The sequence below is a fragment of the Corythoichthys intestinalis genome, chromosome 2 (assembly GCF_030265065.1).
Source record: "Corythoichthys intestinalis isolate RoL2023-P3 chromosome 2, ASM3026506v1, whole genome shotgun sequence".
In the NCBI taxonomy this organism is placed as follows: Eukaryota; Metazoa; Chordata; class Actinopteri; order Syngnathiformes; family Syngnathidae; genus Corythoichthys; species Corythoichthys intestinalis.
In genome coordinates, this window is record NC_080396.1 from 42,150,847 (window position 1) to 42,171,985 (window position 21,139).

Genomic DNA, 21,139 nt, shown 5'->3' on the forward strand with positions numbered 1-21,139 from the left:
TGCTTGCTTGGATTACTTGTGTTTATTGAAACAGCTGTCTTTATTTCGAAAGGTTTGAGGCATATCTCATATGACCCACATGCTCTGCTGCCTTTCACTGGGGCAGATATGACATCTTGGTGACATTCGAAGATAAATCACTTTTTGGAGCAGTAGAAATGTTTTTTGTTGTGTATTTTCATTTCATTAAAAAGAAGAGACAAATGCCCTTCAGTGTGTTACACTCTAGCACAGGGGCAAACCATGTGTCTCGCAGTTGTCAAGAGAAATGACAGCAAGATAATTGGCAGGGCGCTCCCTTTTCATTTAAACTGAAACAAATAGGCTTGCAAACAGAATGGTGTTTAAAAAAATAAAATAAAATAAAGCTTTGTTTTGTGGCACTTTATTATGCCGACTTTGGAGTAATGAAGTGCAGTATTAACAGACTGAGCATTAAAAACAAATGTGCATTCATTGGCGTGCATGAATATTCATGGCACTAACGCAAACAACCTTAGGCGACTGTTAGGACTGATGAATATTTAAAACAGCTTGGTCACAGCGATTTGAACACTGCATTACAGCTGACTCTATGGGAGCATCGTGTTCAAGGGTAAACATTTTGAAAAAGAAAATGATTGGACTGGTTGTCAGAATGCATCTGGAGAGAAATACCGCTTGTTTGCATCGACATTTTTACAGGCCACAAAAGGAGACTTCGATTACATGCAAAAGACAATACCATATGTACATTTCTTGAATAGTCAGTCAAAGTATTGAATGAAAATGTGCATATGTGCATGTATGTTCATCTGGGGTAGTATAATGGGGTGTCACTACAAGTAAAATTTTGCTTAAAAAGGAATGGGCAGCAATTTAAAGTTAGTGTGAAAGAATGCATGTCACATCAACGATCCACTGTGTATTTAAATGGCAGGAAAACGTGGCAGTAATAAGTTTGTTTTTAAAAAAAGACACAAAATTAAACACAAAATTGCCTGGTGACTGACCCCAAACTTTTGAAAGCTTTGTTTTTTTCTAATTTGAGTTAGAATTAGTACAGTGGACCCCCACTATTAATAATCAATGAACAATGGACCCCTGCTGTTTTTGGTGGATAATTGGACCAAGGTCAACCATGATTGACAAATTTCCGCAAATAATTGATGTTCACCTCACCAAACATAAACCCTATGCAGTATACATATAAGTATACTAGTAAACTATGCACTAACTATGATCCCCCATATCAACAACATTCAAATAATTACAAACATCTTCTTCCGTTTTCTACTAAGCTGTTAAAATCGATATTAGTGGGGGTTTTTTTGTGTGTTTTTATTGTCTTTTACCTATCAAACCTTTGCTCGGCTGCTTGTTAAAATAAAAATCAGGTATTTGTGTTTTTTGTGGTATTTTGAATACATGCTAAGTTGTCACAAAATGTCACCAGAACTCTGTTCATTTCCGAAAACAGTACATACATTTGTGTCATAAAGTTTGTTAAAGTGATAAATTCCCAATGAGAGACTTTTTGTGTTTATGTGAAAAACGAAGTTTAGCCTGGGTTGTTATGGAAGTTACATTCACCTTTACATCAACATGTCATGTTGCAGCCAGAACAAAAAAACATTTGCGCTGTAATTTTTATTCACTTTTAATTTAACGTTATTGGTGCTACAAACAATTAAAAGCATATGCTTCTAATTATCATACTTTTTTTTAATTTTTTTTATTCTAAATCAACTGTACGGTGTTGCGTACAGTGATACCTCAACATATGATCGCATCGGCATACAGTCCTTTCGACATCCGACGTAAAATTTGACTCGTCATTTGTCTCGACATATGCCGACTTGCTCGATATACGACGATTTATGAGAGCGTCGCAATTTTATTTTTTTCCCAAAAGACGGATGCACAACGCATTTTCTTGTGAGGGAAATCAACATGGGTCCCAAGAAGGTTAGTGCAGATGGTGAAAAAAGGAAAAAAGGTGATGCTTGGCATTGAAATTAAGATGAAAAATATGAACGTGGTCTGCACATCAGTGAACTGGCTTGGAATATGTCGATCTCGACGGTTCTCCGCCAAACTCCTTTCATCTGTCTTTCTAAGTTAAGGTGACAATTATTATTATGGTAACATCGGCGAGGAAGTCGCCAGCTTTGTCTGGTTTTTAATCATTTATTTCAGAACTTGTGCAACACAACACGCATACTGTCCGCCTTAGCCAACGCAAACAACAACATGAGAAGAGAAAGTAAAATATCTTCTGCACCTCTCTCACTCTGTCGTCAGTCACAACTGCCACATGAGAACCCTGATTCATTACATTATTATTATTAGAGCTGGGAATCTTTGGGCACCTAACGATTCGATTACGATTACAATTACGATTCAGAGGCTCCGATTCGATTATAAAACGATTATTGAGGCACCCCTTTTTTTTTTTTTTTTTTTTTTTTTAAATGTTTTGTACATTAGTTCCAAAATTGTTCAAAAATACTCCCAGGCTAAACCAAACTACTATTTCAGTATCCAGTTAACATATAGCAGTAAACAAATATACAAAAATTACAGTAAATAAAAAACTCCAGTCTCCATTCTGTATCAGCAGCTTTAAACTACATTCAATTGATTTAATGTTGTGAATCAACCGTTAAAATTGTTAAAATTGCTCCCGTTATTCCATAATTTCCCTTTTGTCTACTTTCGACGTGTGAAAGTTTTAAAACTATTTTAAAGATAGATTCAAGTCAATATTTTACCGATTTAGGAGTATTTTAGATAAGCGTTAATTAGGTTTGCTTGGAAGGTTCGCTACAACAGCCTTGCAGGGAAGTGTACTGCTTTAAGATGGCGGCCGTTTACTAACATCCGCATCTAGCTTTTTGTAGATGTGCTGCTAACGCTGCCGAATCTATATTGCATCTAGTCCGATATAAATGATATCTACCGTAACATTATGTGGATGGACTTTGTAGCAGCTTTTCGGCAGCAGTCAGGTATGTTGTTGTGTTTTTTTTATCTCGTGGCATGAGTTGAGCTAGAGCCGTGAGTTGAGCATTGGCATTACCCGAGGGGCCGGTGTTCTGACAAAATTTGCAACCCATCAAAAATTGCTACCTTGCGGGTTTTGCGCATGCGCGTACAATTAAAAATGGCCGCGAATGCGGCGATTCCAAAGTAAACACTACAAACTTTCATAAAGAAAGGAATATTTACTTAATTTTCATCATGTAAAGACATGTACAAAAGTTCTCAGACACATCCTACCATGTTAGCTGCACACAGTAACTGCACTCCGCGCTCTCACTGTTAATAACTTTGCCGCGTCGTTAAGTATTAATTTAAGCCATTTTCGTGTTGCACATGTATGTTTATGATGTATCTAGTTTAGTTAGCACTTTGGATAACATTGAGAGTCCAGTTGAATGTAAAAGAGGGGGTTTTCAGCGCCACAAAAGCTTTGGGAGCAAAATTTTATAAGGGAGCAAATTTTGACAGAACACCGGGTAATGAGAAACATGATGTTTAGCTACTCTCGCTCCGTTCCTCATTGCCCCAAAGACCGCGCGGCGCGCTGAGTGTGTTGTACTTCCGCTTTACTTGGCATATTTCAATAATCGGAATTTGGATGTTTGTGAATCGTTCTCGAATCTTCCACGGCCGAATCGCGAATAATCTAAGAAACAGAAATTTTGCACAACTCTAATTATTATTCTATTTTTATTCCGATTGTATTTATAATTTATTTGTTTTGGTATGTGTAATTGTACTCGCAGTATTCATTTAGGGTTTTGAGTAGGTTTTTGGGCTGTGGAACGAATTAATCGAATTATAATGTATTCTTTTGGGAAAATCCTGCCCGACCAGCGACCATTTCAACTTACAAACCAGGTCCTGGAACCAATTAAATTCATATGTAGAGGTACTACTGTATCTGCATTACTCTATTCTTTACCCTTTTATCACAAAATGAGTTACCTTCAAAGTGTTGCTAAAATTAAAAGGCAAATAATCAAACACATGTAGCAATTACTCTATGTATATCTTTTTAAGTATTTAATGTCCAGCGTTGCTTTTGTAAGAGCACAACACGTTTTTTGCGCTGAAAGTGAATCCCTCATCGCCTTGGTTGCTTCCTTTAAGGGATCGGAGCGTTGACTCGTCCCCCTCGTCAGCAACGCTACGCTAATTAGGCCCGCCACAAAGTCAGCCTGTGGGGATAATGTCCCATTATTAGAGTCATTTGTTTCAATTAACCGCTCTGTGATTCTACAATAGCAAGGCGCAGCCCAGCGCAGAGGAGCCATTACTCTTGCCCGAGGAAATTCTGATGTGTGCGATGGGAGCAAGCGACGGGTTCCTGCTTCCCGCTTGCGGTGCCGCTGCCAGATTCTACAAACAAATAATCAAGGTTTAGTTGCTTCTGGATACAAGGAAAATGAAATTACATGTTTTCTTGGTATAAATAATCAGTTTTCTGGCCATCTGACTTAGTTGTCTATGTGCACTTAAACTAGAAGCACTGACCACTGACTACAAAGGACTTGCTGAGAGCACATTGTGGTTGACTTGAAATTCACTGCTACTCAGTGTATAGTTATGCTGCTCCGCCTTTTTAGATTTAAACTGTCTCACCATTGTGCTAGAGGTTGTATTCATCTAAAATCATCATTATAAATGGGAGAAAGCTGAACAACTTTAAAAGCAAAATACAAAAGAATTTGCCTTGTACCTGCATAAAAATCCAATAAGCGTGTCTAATAAGGCCTGGCAGTCGTCAGACAGAACCAACAATTGTGCCCTGCATTTACAAAGAGACATAAAATCAACCGAGCGTCTGCCTCCGAGTGGTAGAATAATGACAAGGAAACAACGTGTGTTTACATCTCCAAAATACCAACAGACACATAGGAGGGTTTTGGAGTTTTAGTTTTAAAAGTAAATCTTGATTTTATACATCACAGCTCGTCAGTCAAAGCATAATGGTAGGCCTCGTGGACTAATTTCAGCTTTACTGCCCCCCTGAACTCATTCTACTCTCACCAGGAAGCCACTGTCTGAAGGCTTTGGAGGCCCACTGGAGGTATACATTATCGTCAAAAAGAAAGCAGAGCTGCACAGAAGAGAACTTTTTTAAATGTACAGTAATTATCTGAGTTTATTTTCTAGGGGGAAAATGACAGCTTACAAAATGTTTTGGATGTTTCACTAGCTTGGCTCTTATACTACTGGCGGACTAGCCCAGACATCTCTTATATTGTTGTGATCGTCAGTTCTGTTTGCTGCTGTGAGCTGAAAAGAAACACTTCTACTTGAATGAGAAGCTACTGATGTGATTTAACAGCAAGAATGTAGGCGGTTGTATTCTGAATGTGTTTGTGAATATTTGGATGGTCCAGCAAAGAAGAAAAACGCATGCTCGGATCAGTATTAGAATCCTTTTTACAATATGAATAATTTTACATTCTACATTAATACGCTCACTGTTGCTCACAGCCGGATGCTGGAAGAGCCATTTAAAATCGCTGGCTCTAAGAGATGGGGAGCATAAAAGAGATGGTGTCTGTGCATCACTGTGCAATCAAGGAATAACATTAAAATCTGTTTGTGCTGCTTTGAGGCTAATTTCATATGCAGATTTAAAAATAAATGAATAAATAAAAAAAAACAATCATTTACATATTTGTTTGTTCATTTTTTAAATCAAATCTTTAAAGTGTGTAAAGATATATTAGGTAGGCTACCTAACATAATACAGAAACCACTTTACCGTACTTTCAACACCAGATAATGGAAACTTCGATTGCTACCAAGAGGTTGTTGCCCTGTGATGCCTCTGTTGCCAGGCTCTCTCATTGGCTTTCTCCCCCCTACTGCGCAGATGTTTACAAAGAGACATCACCAGCTCACATTAAAGGGTTCAAGTTGTCCCCTCGGGCTGTTGCTATGGAAATAACTCTGCTATGGTCGCTCATTCATGTTTGATTAATTGTATTTTTTTCCCCGTCGTAGCTTTTTGCTTCTACAAAGACCTCATCATGGGGACATTGTACCTTGAAAACAAACAGCAGGATAAGGTTATTCCATTTAATATTTCCTATATTCTCTCTCACACAGCACCGATACAACCTTCATCAAATCCACAATATGGTTGGTAATACCAAATCTTTATTTTCATACTAGTTCTACTAACACTATGAAAGACGATCCTGTGTAATTCCTACCTGAATGGAAAATCATCTTTTTGCCTTTTCCTAGTCTAAATTGCCTACTGTGCTGCTGAGCTACAGCAATCCACTGGGGCCAATTAAGAATGCCAGGAGAGCCAGGAAGTGCACAGCAGATGCCTTTTTGCCGCTATTTATTAAAATCCAATCTGCGTGGACCACTCAAACAGCTCGTTAAACTACCGTTAATCTAATTACCTCTCACTTGTCACTGTTTTGACCACATTACCAAATACAAGGGTCTCAACTTTGCAATCTAGTCTGATTAAGTCTGTCTAGTGCTGAGAGGAGAGCCTCAAAGCAGACAGCACATTCCCACCCATTTAACATTAAATCATGAACACCGATTCTGGTGTGTCGTTGAAATTAAATTATCTGAAAAGGTAATATTAGCTGCAACTTCAGTGATGCGGCCTGTCAGTCTAAAGATATTTTACATGATGAAAAGCTTTGCACATTGTACTAGACCAGCACAAGACCCGATTGAACACAAGTTCTATTCTGGTTCTGGTTCACATGACTCCTGATGTTGTTATTTTTCTTTTAAATCCCAACCATGAATCTGCACTTCCGGTTGCTGATTGTTTGGGCCAGGTTGTATCTTTATTTGATGAGTGCTGCCCTCCGAATGATTGCCTGCTTCTTTCTGCTCAGGGATCTGTGAGGTGGCTTTGACATGCAGTCCTGCTCATTGCTTACAGATGGCTGCTCTGACATGGCGCTGTAATAGCTTCCAGATGAAAAGTGCATGGTACATTTTCAAGATATGTCTAAAACCACCAGGCGTCACCTATGCAGCCTGATTTAAAGATTTAGTACATTATAATGATGTGTGGATAGACATTTAAGTAGATTATCACATGTTGTCTAGTGTTTAGTATATTTTATTCCATTTATGGTCAGAAGGCTCGAGCGTCAAACAGCATTGTTTACACTTTTCTTCTTGTCGGCCACATTATGTAAGACCAATCTTGATAGTGCTGCATATTACTTGCAGATGTCCGTAAAAACAAAATGATTCTCTACATAACCACAAAACGTATGCAATCAAAGCAAACTTTATGCCACGTGTGTTCTCAATCTATACACGAAATGTGTTCTTTTCTTCCAACCTAAATCTAAAAATTATGCAACATGTACAATATTATCCTCATCAGTGGACTGGAGCTCTACACATTGATGCTAAAAATTGCATGGCAGCATGCATATGTTTTACAACACACGTGATATTTTTATTGCACTACGCAACTTACGAGGAACCCACTTTCTCCTTAAGGGTACATCTTGTGGTGGGACTGGTCGAAAAATTACATATGACATTCTGAAATTGCATTATTCTCACTGCTGCTGCTCCTTTAACCATGGCCATTTATCTATTTATAAACCCACTAAAGGCTTGGAGTAGATAACAGCTGCACTGAGCTCTGCAGTGCTTCGTGCTCTTGGTGTTGAAAAGTTGCTCTCTTATGTGCTACATTTGCATTTAGAGAATGGTTTTGGATCCCTATCCTAAAAATTGGATCCCCCTTAATGTTCTTTAGATGTCACAGCATAGAATAGAATGTGAGCAGCTATGCTATCCTCTTCCAAGATACACGTTATTGCTATAATCTTGCTTATTTGTTTCAACCATATATAGCGCTCAACATAAACAAACTTTGTTTCCTTTCTTGATCAATATTTTCAATACCATTCTATACAATTTAATACAATGTAATTCCTAACTATTGACATCTTAATGTTCCATAGGAGATCATCTGTGTCACATGAAATCATTTACTTTCACTTTTTTGAACCAAAATTTCATTCATTCGGTTTTTGTTTTGTTTTGTTTTGTTTTGTTTTTTTACTGCAAATGCTGTAATTTGTCTATCTCCTAATGACAGTGGCATATAGTGACAGGGGTAAGAATTCTGCAGATGGCAGAAGGTCAGTCCATCCATCCATCCATCCACCCACCCATCCATCCACCCAGCCAGCCATTTCTACCCCTTATCCGATTTCGGGTCGCGGGGGCAGCAGCTTTTCAAAAGGAAAGCCTAGGCTTCTCTCTCCTTAGCAACTTCATCCATGTCCTCCAGGGGGATCATGAGGTGTTACCAAGCAAGACGTGAGACATTGGTTAGGTTCACACTGCACAAATCCGATTTTTTCATGTTTTTCAGACTGTGAGTGAGGCATTAACTTGACGGTCCGAACGTGATAAGTCGCATAGAAGTAGACCATTTCAAATCCCCCCTGGGTCACTTGCGTATGTGGTTTAAACTGATCTGAGCCACATTTGTCCAGCATGTGGCTGCGGTCTGAACTGTCAAATCTCTCTAATCGGAATTCATGCAGCAATTAGGTCAGCAAGGAGCGAGAAGTATGGAGGACGGCAACAATGGAGCTGTACATTAGCGCCTAGCCTGAACTCGGATTTTTGGGAAGAGATGGACTTGACAACAGTCATAAAAAATTTTTTTTTTAATTACGTGGGGGGGGGGGCAAGCCTGAGAATGCTCGGTTTTCTTTCGGTGTGCTAAATGAGCAGTACTGTATTTATGCTTACATGGCCGAGAGTCGGGGCAAACTGTGCATGCATGACGCACACACAACGATGCATGCGTTCTATCAATCCGTATAAACTTTGAATATAAGACTAAACGGGGAATATTTATTGTATGTCTTTTATTTGTATCCTCTTTTTGGAAATCAAAATATTATCACCCTGGAATGATGCAGAGCCAGCATGTGTAGTCATTTCTTTTGGTGTTTTGATGCTTTTGCACATGCGGGCCAGTTTGCTCAGCGCGTGTTGGACTGAGAGTTAGTGCGCATGCGTAATACTTGAACGTGCTCAATGGACAGAGGCAGTCTGAACGGGCACGCCAAAAAAACAGATATGACATAAAAATCAGAATTGTGCATTAAGACCCGCAGTATGAACCTTACCATAATATCCCCCGTGTGTCCATGGTCGACCCTATCGGCCTCTTCCCAATAGAAAGTGCCTCGTAACACTTCACCAGGGAGAAATCCAGGGGTCATCCTAATTAGATACCCATGCCACCTCATCACTGCAAATGCCCTATTCATCCCCTGCTCCATCCTTCCTCACTTGTCAACAAGACCTTGAGATACTTAAACTCCACCACTTAGGGAAGGACCTTATTCCTGATCGGAGCAGGAATCCACCTTTTTCGACCAAGAGCCATGATTTCAGATTTGAAGGTGCTGATTCTTATCCCGATGGCTTCACGCTCAGCTCTGAACTGCTCCAACAAAAGTTGAAAATCGTGGCTTGTTGAAGCCAAAAGTACCACATCATCTGCAAAAAGCAGAGAAGCAACACAATAGGATGTCAAAAGGTGCTAAATAAAATTGTCTATTTACCTGTTACCTTTTATACAGCAAAATAACAGTTTTGTGTTCAACTACACAGCCCCAGAGATCATACTGATGGCTTAAACATTTTTTTTTTACATTATTGTTTTAAGATCATTATATTAATGTATACATTTTAAATTCCTTGGTTCAATAAGAATGTATGTGAAAACAACAAATACAATATTTTTCTTGCTAATTATGTCAATTTTGCAATAGTTAATGCACATAATTAAAGTCATGTAAAACTACGGTAGGTATTACTTTTTTTTTTTTTTTAATCACATGACTGGATAGGCTCCAGCACCCTCATAACCCTCATGAGGCTACATGGTACAGATAATAGATGAGTGAATATTCTTGTCTTGAAAGGTAGTGCATTCAATTGGGTTGCACACTAGAGGCCTGCATAATGTCCGATTCTTTGATTATACGCGATTCGGCCATGGAAGATTTGAGAACGATTCACAAACATCCAAATTCTGATTATTGAATTATACTAGGTAAAACGGAACTAAAACACAGTCAGCGCGGTCTTCGGAACGCAATGAGGAACGGACTGAGAGTAAATATCATTTTCAACCCATGGTGCTAGATTTAAAAAAAACAAAAACAAAAAACAATAATACCTGACTGCGGCCGACAGCAGCTACAAACAACGTCCAGTTGCTAGTTGCTACAAACATACGGCCACATACAGCTACGGTAGATATCACATATATTTAGAACTAGATGCGAAGTAATAGACGACGTCTGCGCCATTAGTAAACAGCCGCCATCTTAAAGCAGTAGACTTCTCTAGAAGGCTCTGTTGTAGCCAACCTAATTAACTTTTTATCTAAAATGTCGTATTGGCCCGAATATAAGACGGCCCTGATTATAAGACGATCCCCTCTTTTTCAAGACTCAAGTTTGAAAAGACTTTTTGAACACCAAATTAATTTTTATACAGAAAATAATTACAGTACATCCGAAACAAAGGATTATAACAATATATTTGAGAGAAGAAGCATTTCATTTTGCCTCATTCAAATCTTAATATCTGAACATGTAAATATGTAAACTAAAGTGCAATCACATTCGTAAATGAATGGCTTCTGGTTTTTGAAATGTAATTTAACCAATCTATTGTGATTAAACAACAAAATTGCAATAACTGCATTAACCATCAAAGTGAAGTCTAACTGTAACTGTAGTCTTGAAACAACTCTGAATAAGGAAAAACATTGCAATCATGCTATCATGACAGAACATCGCTTCAATGATATCTGGCGCCATCTAGCGTCCTGAATGAGTATACTGTCTAGACCGCGAATATAAGAAGACACCCTCTTTTTCAGGCTTATTTCAATGCAAAAAACACGGTCTCATATTCGGGCCAATACGGTACTCTAAATCGGCAAAATGTTGACTTGAATCTATCTTTAATTGATGAAACAGTTTTAAAACTTTGATATATCGAAAGTAGTAAGAAGGGAAATTATGGAATAACAGGAGCAATTTTAACAACTTTAATGGTTGATTCACAACATTAAATTAATTGAATGTAGTTTAAAGCTGCTGATACAGAATGGGGACTTGAGTATTTTATTATTTACTGTTTTTAATAGTTAACTTGATACTGAAATAGTAGTTTGGTTTAGCCTGAGAGGATTTTTGAACAAATTTGGAACTAATTTACAAAACATTAAAAGCGGGGGTGTGCATCAATAATCGATTTATAATTGAATCGGAGCCTCTGAATTGTAATCGAATCGTTAGATACCCCAAGATTCCCACATCTATTGCACATTGTACACTTCTAATGTACCCAGAAACAGTCAACAAGGCTTTAAGCTTGCACAACAATTGAAATAAATGTAAAAAAATAAATAAATAAATACTGTATGTTCCTCACAGTCAAGAGGTTGTGTGTTGGATGTTTTCTCAGACTTTTCTGTGTGAGTTTATATTTTGTCCCCACATTTTCAAAAAATGCATGTTAATTTTAGACACATTCCTGCCTTGATAGCTGTGTCACAGCGAAACATACCATGGCCCTTAATATGATTTCAACAGGTTTTATTCTTAACATTTTGTCTGGATTCCCACTTCTCCCAGTGAGATCAGCTAATTTTGACATCTGGAAATCAAATGTCTCAAGAGAAACTTTGCAAACGAAGACAATTAAAGCTTATCTTCATTGTGTCCTGTGGGTTGTCATTGTTGAGAGTGAGCGCGTACTCCTGATAGACAACGATGGGAGTTATAGGAACAGTATAAATTAAACTGTATGACATGAATCGTCATTTCTTGTCATCACTGACAGCTGTTATGAGAATCTACTCTTTTCAGCTAAGCACTGCAAGTCATTTACATGCCACGAACACCTCTTTTTTCCTTCCGCTGTGGGAATTTTTGTGGCCTCTGTGTTGCGCTCAGATTTCAGACTGTCAAATAAAAAGCAGCAGTAACTGTGCCTAGCACTGTGCTGTATGGTAAACATGGAATTCTCTCAGGCAGCTATAATTTTGTTTGGAATGTGTGCTCTTTATTTCAAGAATGTGTCATGTTTGTTTTTATAAAAGTAAAGTAATATGTAGGCAGTTCAGTGACGAAGAAATCTAAGTATGATTACATACAAAACTTTACGGCGCTTCCACCCTCATTTAATTTTTCATCTATTCATGCCTGTACATATATTTGTTTATAATGAGGCCATTGTCATGTTCATCCTCACTGTTTTTAGGAGGACAATGTATCTTTTAAGGGTCTGCAGCATGCTTTTCTGCAATACCATCATGTAAAAAAAAAAGGTTTGGGTTTATCAAGTCCAAGCAGTTCACAGTTATCTCCACCCTGCTGCTTGCTGCTTCCAACGATGATTATGATGATGATGCATACTGAACATTAAGACCATGACTGAGCAAACACATTCATGCCCTCCAAAACTGTTACCTGATTTTATAGTCTTACTTTCACGTCTTTGTAACTGTCAGCCTGCATGTCCGAGTTCGTCCTTTGTTGTGCCTCACCTTTTTCTATTCCATCTCGTTCTCATTCTCGCTGCTGTTTTCATAGTGACGCAGTTATCAGGCTGTCAATTCTAATCTTGTCTTGCCGATGCAATGCTCTCCATTCAGATTTACAGCGACCCCCACCCTCCTGAGGAGCATCCACCTCCCCCCTTTTCCGTCTCTCGCTTCCCCTCAGACAACAGAAACGCTGATGGGATGAGCAAGCTGAGGCTGACACCGTAGTTCAGTCTTTTGATGGTAAACTAGAAAGAGGAGTGCAATATATATTTAGAATCTGCTGGTCCTTATGAAGCAGGTGGTAGTCTCTTCCAAGCAACAACGTACAATAAGTGAAAAATACTTTTATTTGAAGCTACTGCGGATCCGTCAACCTCAACTTTGTCCTCTAGTTTGCTGTAAGAATACATGTGACAATTATATCAGGCCTATTATAGATCTGCATAGATGATAAAAATGTAAATGATAGCCTGTTCTGATGTTGAATGACATTTCCTTAAATCAAATGCGTCGGAACAGTCTTGCAAGGTGCGATTCAAAAAGAAAAGGCAATGAGATGTAAAGCAGAGGTGCACATGTTTCCTCTCCCCCATCGCCACTGACATCATCATCATCAGGGTTACAGTTGTAATATTCATTAAACAATTTGGCCTCCTCCCCCTCAGTGAAGACAAGATCCCAGGGAGTAATCTGCAATTTTACACTCAACACGACATCACTTTTCAACAGTGACTCCTACTGGTTGTCATGGGGAAACTTCTGTTTTGTTCAGATATTGGCACCTGTTTGTGATAATATTTTTGTTCTGGTTTGCCATAGCTGATATTATCTGCATGGCTTGGTAGTTGTAACAAAAGAAGCATTTCAATAATACAGTTCAAATGCATTTGGAGTTTACATTTGTTAGGAACAGTCTAAAGAGCAAAAATTAAACTGATCTAAATGACAGATGTGTGCAGCATAGCAGGCTCGGGAAGGCCACATTTTTATATAATAAGAATTATTACTGCGTACCTGACAGGTTGCTTTAGCCTCCAATTCATGTGAGGAAGCTGTTTGTTATACATGTCAAAAGAAGGTTGTTATACTACAACTATTGTATTTCAGCAGTTGCTCCAGTTGGATTCTTTATAGGCACAGTATTCTGCTTTATTTGTTCTTTCATTTTCAATGCAATTCCATCACCATTTGTACAATCGAAGAATAGAACCACAAGATGAAATGAAAGCATGTGCCCATTGTTCCATCATCTAGTTAATTGCATGTTGTTGCACACGGTTGTCATCATGCTCTCCAGAGTACAAATACATGTGAATTGTCCTGGAAATGTTTTAGCTGTGTTTTGTCTCTCCCACCCCCATTTTGTTAGTTCAATTTGGTCTACCTTCATTTTAGTTTCTTTTCACTTCAAAGGCTTGAATGAAACAGATGTCATATCTAATGCCCGTCTTCTGCCTCATTGCCTGGAAGTGAGGGCTGATTATGTTTAAATGAAACGAGACATACTTGTTCACAAGAAATGAATATTACCTGTAAGCTGTGAATAGACAAGCAGCATCTTCACGTTGTCCTGAATTGTCATTTCATTTCAGTTTTTTTCTACAATTTTTTTTCTTTTTTGCTCTTTTGTCACCAATTGTGCTCCTGGACCTTGAATTTTGATTACTTTCATTTCACGCTGTGAAGATCTGTGTACAGCATGGTTTTCTGCTTTGTGTTTTTTGCTGAAACAATGAGACTTTCAAAGACGTTCATTTCCTGTTTTTACTTGGACAGTTAAAAGAGAAAGGGTGGCGGCAACTGTTGTAAGGATGCATTTGATTTGGGGAGGAAATTGTGGAATCCAAAAGATGTGGTGGTGATTACAAAACAAGTGTTATATAACAGCAAGGAAAATAGTTATTAGCGACTGTCAACACTAAAATATACAGTAACAGTTATTTAGGGAAGCCAATAAAATTGACATTGAAAATAAATTTGAAATACAGTATTGCATATGTCTAATTGTCATCAAGTTCCTACGGAGCCCCCCGGGTGCCAGGGTAGGAAAAAAAATCATAGCTAATCTGTACCCACAGTTTAGTAATCTGTACCACAGATTATTTATCTGTGGGTACAGATTACTAAACTGTGTACCCACAGATAAGTAATCTGTGGGTACAGATTTACAAATCTGTGGGTACAGTTTAGTAATCTGTTCCCACAGATTACTAATCTGTACCCACAGTTTACTAAACTGTACCCACAATTTAGTAATCTGTACCCACATATTACTAAACTGTGACAGTTTAGTAATCTGTGGGTACAGATTACTAAACTGTACCCACGGTTTACTAACCTGTACCCACAGTTTAGCAATGACCCAGAAACAGTAGTCACCATTGTTTATCGGGGACTCCAAACGCCGAGGGACCGACCGAGCAAGCACCTATACGTTTTGCCCTCGGCGAACAAAGGGGTTTTAAAAGGTAACTATTGCATGTTTTCTTTGGTAGCGAACACAACATGCCATATTGATTGATGACACCTGAGAGTGAAATTTTAGATGGCTACCAAAGAAAACGTGCAATAGTTACCTTTTAAAACCCCTTTGTTCGCCGAGGGCAAAACGTGCAGGTGCTTGCTCGGTCGGTCCCTCTGGGTTTGGAGTCCCCGCCAAACATTGGTGACTACTGTTTTCGAGTCATTGCTAAACTGTGGGTACAGATTAGTAAACTGTGAGTACAGATTACTAAAATGTACCCACAGATTGCTAAACTGTGGATAAAGTTTAGTAATCTGTGGGTACAGATTACTAAACTGTGGGTACAGATTAGCTATGATTTTTTTTTTCCTACCCTGGCACCCGGGGGGCTCCGTAATTATTGGAAAGAGGTTTTAAATTCAACTCACATTTGTTTTTATTTTACATATAAATGAACTCTTCTTCTAAGATTGATCATTAAATATACTGTATGCAAGGATTATTAGAAGAATTCAGTTGAAAAAAAATGTTGAGATGGGAGAATTTTGCATGCCATACTTTGAAAGTGTTGCAGATACTATGTTTATGCAAGTCACGTGTGTTTAAAAAAAAACATTTGTATATAAAAGTGAATGTACTCCAACTGTTCAACTTTGTCACTTATTTTTCTCGGCTTGTTTTAGGCTACGTTCATACTACAGGTCTTGATGCATGAATCCGATTTTTTCGTGTTTTTCGGACTCGAGTGAGGCATTAACTTGATGGTCTGAACGTGACAAATCGCATAGAACTGGACCATTTCAAACCCGATCTGGGTCACTTTCGTAAGTGGTTCAAATCCGATCTGGGCCACATTTTTCCAGAATGTCTGTACTGGCAAGTCTCCCAAATCGGAATTCATGCAGCAATTACGTCGTAAAACACTTTGAGAGCCTTGAAAGGTGGAAAAGCACTAAACAAGTATAACATTATTTACCATCAAAGAGCGAGAGAGACGGTACGTTAGCGGTGCAACTGTGCATTATTAGCGCCTAGCTTGCATTGAACACGGCTTTTGGGGAAGGGCCGGGCTTGCCAACAGTCATAAAAAAAATTGAATGGGTTGAGGATAAGCCTGAGAATGATCGGGTTTCTCTCTGCTCTATATGAGCAATATTTCAACATTGCTTACATGGCTGAGAGTCGGGGCAAACTGCCCGTATGCGTGTGACATGCACGGGCAGTGCCTGCATGCTATCGATCCATATAAACTTTGAATATAAGCCTAAACGGGGATTATTTATGTCTGTTATTTTGTCCTCTTTTTGAAAAGCAAAATATGATAACCCTGGAATGACGGAAGACAGCCAGCATGTGTGGTCATTTGTTTTCATGCTTCTGTACATGCGGGTCTTCTTGCTCAGCGCGTGTCAGACTGCGAATTAGTGCGCATGCGTAATACTTGAATGGTCTCAATGGACAAAGGCAGTCTGAACGGGCACGCCAAAAAAAAAAAACATATGACAAAAAATCAGATTTGTGCATTATGACCTGTACTATGAACCTAGCCTTAGTCTCAAGTACCAAAATATTGGTTTTGTCTTGGTCTCTGTGAATTCTGGTCTTGGGCAAAGTCTTGGATAGTGGGGTCTCAAGTCCAACACTGCCACCCATTTTCTGCTTTGTGCTTTCATGTGATTTCTGAAATGAGATGCTGATGACAAAGAAAAACAGAGCCTTTAACTAGGTTGAACATTGTAATAGGCACTTTGCTATTACAATGTTAATGAATAAAAAGATCATTTTTAAAACCATCGAGAAACCAGGTTTACGGCTCTTTCTCTGCCTTGAAATGTCTTCGGGCTTGCCCACACCCTTGGCCCTCCCCACTCTCTCGCTTTTTCTCCCGCCTTCTCTGTCTCCTGTGTTTGATGTGTTCTCTGCATCCAAGAAGGTAATTTTCATACAGAATCACAACCAGGATCAGGTGACCTGGATTTGACTCCACGTCTGAACCCCTCACGGAAAATGAAAGTGCATTCATGTGTATTGGATGTTGCACATCATGCGGATGTGAGCAGTTTACGCCTCCTGAAAGTGGAGTGAGATTGCCCTGTGTTATTGCAGACAAACTATGTGATTACAGCCTTTAAATATAGAGATTTCTGTGGGGAGTTTTTTCACCCTCTGTCTTTTCTCACAAAGTGAAGATACGTGTGGGATTTATTTGAAAGTAAAGAACAATAATACTAGTACTGTACTATGCTTCAAAGAAGATTGTTATTTCTATCTTTGCCCAGTTTTGCTTTCCGATACCCCAGAGGCTAAGCAGTCTCCTTAATGTCCATTTAGTTCGTATATCGATCTGTTCCTTCTTAGAACAAACTATGGCTGCGATTCACAGAATGTGTTTGTTTTCACCCTGGTTCTGCCCTTTGCGCACCTTGCTGCAGTTCACCTTTATAAGCAGCAGTCATCCTTAAATCCTTTGCCTCGTCAAGTACGAGTCATCATTTGACCTGATGTATAACTAAAAAGTTATTTTCATTACCTTAATTAATAGCTTTTGTCCGGTCTGTTGTCTTTTTGCAGATAAGCAACGACAAGCGGTCTTCAGCAGAAATGATGAAACCTAAACCCAAACCGCAAAAGAAAAAGAAGAAGAAAGACCCCAACGAGCCACAGAAACCTGTCTCAGCCTATGCGCTCTTCTTCCGAGACACCCAGGCGGCCATTAAGGGTCAGAACCCCAACGCCACCTTTGGAGACGTCTCCAAAATTGTTGCCTCCATGTGGGACAGCCTAGGAGAGGAACAGAAGCAGGTACATCTAGTATATCTTTGGAAGTGCACGTTGATAATATGCTTTCATATGTTAATGCAGTTGGACAAAACATGATTGAATTACCAAGCTCGTATTCTTTCAAAATCTCATTTTATATTGAATTTAAAGAACAAGAGGTTCTGCATTTTAAATTTGTTATTCAAATTTACTTCCCACAATCAGGCACAACCTCGTTAGCTTTTTATTCTTTGAATATAAAGAGAATGCTTTTCGGAGTACCCCTTAAATACAAGGCCCCAAAGTTTCACAGTTGGAAGTCTGAGCAACATTTCGGGACAAACTTGTGCCAAACGTCAACACAGTTTATTAAAGTTTTTCAAAATTAAAAAAAAAATTTTTTTTTCTTAAACCATTTTCTTGAAAAATCCTATGTTCTCCAAAGGTTGAAAACTTACACCTTAACAAAATGATATCTCTAGGAACAGGAACTATAGGAACAATTATATGTATAGGGATGTCCCGATCGCATAATTTTGCAGCTGAGTCCGAGTCACCTGATTTTGAGTATCTGCCGATACCGAGTCGGATCCGATACTCCAGCTCCTCTTTTTCCAGGAGTTTTGCGGAGAATAAATCGTATATGTTTTTGTTTCTTTAGGCCACGCCATTGTATTTTGTACTGCCTAAAACAATGCGTTTCCTTGTACACTGCCCGGCAACTAGCTAATATTGTATGTCCTCCAATAAAACACAAGGCTTGGTCTTTTCTTGTTTTTATATGAAGTAATTTGTTTAAGTTTGTGAAACTAACAAACACAATTGCACAATACATGCCGGTGTATGAATACCATTGAGACACCACACTTCACTTGGGATACACGCTATAAGTATAGGTTAGCTTCCATACAGCAGGACTTATTAACAAATTTCGTTTATATAGCTTTCCCCCACTAACACAAATGTACTGCATATTAGCAGGTTGGTATTAATGTAAAATACTTGCAGACATATAGTTTCCGAGGTAGAAACGTAACAGAATGCACTCAACAGCGTTAATGGGACCAACAGGCTGTGTACGGTAAAAGTGAATGAGCATATGTTTCAAACTGCGTCACATGGTGGATGCAGTGAATAATTATGACCACGAGGTGACAGTAACGTACTGTAAAATGGTAAGTGGATCTAAACCATGGCGACTCAAGCCAGCACAATATGATTTTTAAAATTATATGTAACATAAAATAAAAACCCAATTCTTTTCACCGATTCCGATCTTATGAAAAATGGCCTGATCGCCCTGATTTCCGATCACGTGATCGGATCGGGACATCCCTAATTATGTAGATTATTATTATTATGATATTTAAATGATATGTTTAAAAGAATTATTAACCCCACAACATACTGTACCTACCTTCCTTCCTTCCTTAAATTAAGGAAGACAAGTTTGAATAGTTTTGCTAAATGACAGTGAACCCCTGTTTGCTGAATGCCTATTACCAGTGTTGTTAATAACGGCGTTAGAATGTAACGGCGTTATTTTCTTCAGTAGTGAGTAATCTAATCAATTACTTTTCTCATTTGGCAACGCCGTTACCGTTACTGAGGCGAGAAAGGCGTGCGTTACGATGCGTTGCGATGTTTGTTGACGACCACGACAAAAGTCTGAAAAAGACGGACTCACGGAGACGCGAGAGCAGAGCAGGAGTGGGGAGGAGGCAAGGGAGTGTGACGCCGTTGCAAATGCGATGTCACTATGCTAGGTGCGTCCAATAATACCTGACTGTAGCCGATAGCCTACAAATGACGCCCACATGATACTTCGGTAGATATCACATACATACAGAACTACTGTAGATGCAATCGACAGACACGGCGGCATTAGCAACAAGTATAATAAAGAACTAGATGTGTTAGTAAACAGCCGCCATCTTAAAGCAGTAGACTTCTCAAGAAGGCTTTGTTGTACAGAACCTTCCTTGCGAACCTAAGTAACTTTTTATCTAAAATACTCCTAAATCAGCAAAACTTAACTTAAATCTACCTTGAAATGATGAAACAGTTTTAAAATGGTAAATGGTGTTATACTTATATAGCGCTTTTCCACCTTTCAAGGCGCTTTACACTATCTTGCCATCCAGTACCAGGAGCAACGTGGGGTTCAGTATCTTGCTCAAGGACACTTAGGCGTGTTCATCAGGGCGGAGAATTGAACCCACAACCTCTGGGTTGGGGGGGACAACTACGCTACCACTGAGCCACGCCACCCCCTAAAAGTTACTTATGTCGAAAATAGAAGGTAACTAATGCAATAACGGGAGCAATTTTAACAACTTTAACGGTTGACTCACAACATTAAATGACTTCCACCCATAGCAAAGGTTACTATCTAGTTATCGCAATATCCGCAATACCCCTCTGTCTAGTTAAGTTTAGGGTAAAGAATTGGGCTAGGGCCAATTGTCCCAAAAACTCTTTAAACTTCACATTGTGTGACGTTTTTTTTTTTTGTTTTTGTTGTATTTTTTTTGAGAAAATAAAACATGAAAATTATCGCCAGTTACTTTGCCAAGTAACTAATTACTCTTACATTCAGGTAACTGAGTTGCTAACGCAATTACTTTTTGGGAGAAATAATTTGTAACTGTAATTAATTACTTTTTTAAAGTAAGATTAACAATACTGCCAATCACGCTGATGTGTCACATTTTTATGCTGTGCTTTAATAAAATACGAATTTCCCATTCTCCCCTCCAAAAAAAAAAAAAATATATATATATATATATATATATATATATATATATATATATATATATATATATATATACAGTGCCTTGCAATAGTATTCGGCCCCCTTGAATCTTGCAACCTTTCGCCACATTTCAGGCTTCAAACATAAAGATATGAAATTTAATTTTTTTGTCAAGAATCAACAACAAGTGGGACACAATCGTGAAGTGGAAGAACATTTATTGGATAATTTAAACTTTTTTAACAAATAAAAAACTGAAAAGTGGGGCGTGCAATATTATTCGGCCCCTTTACTTTCAGTGCAGCAAACTCACTCCAGAAGTTCAGTGAGGATCTCTGAATGATCCAATGTTGTCCTAAATGACCGAAGATGATAAATAGAATCCACCTGTGTGTAATCAAGTCTCTGTATAAATGCACCTGCTCTGTGATAGTCTCAGGGTTCTGTTTAAAGTGCAGAGAGCATTATGAAAACCAAGGAACACACCAGGCAGGTCCGAGATACTGTTGTGGAGAAGTTTAAAGCCGGATTTGGATACAAAAAGATTTCCCAAGCTTTA

At 38.6% G+C, this 21,139-nt stretch overlaps 1 protein-coding gene across 2 annotated transcripts in view; it reads left to right on the top strand.

Moving 5' to 3' along the window:
* Positions 1-21,139, top strand: part of LOC130909038 (thymocyte selection-associated high mobility group box protein TOX-like) — a 158,825-nt gene that overhangs the window by 122,634 nt on the left and 15,052 nt on the right. For both annotated transcript variants that reach the window (XM_057825095.1, XM_057825103.1), the window contains one exon: positions 17,637-17,867. In XM_057825095.1, coding sequence (XP_057681078.1) covers positions 17,637-17,867 — 231 coding nt within the window. The remainder of the gene's footprint in view (positions 1-17,636; positions 17,868-21,139) is intronic.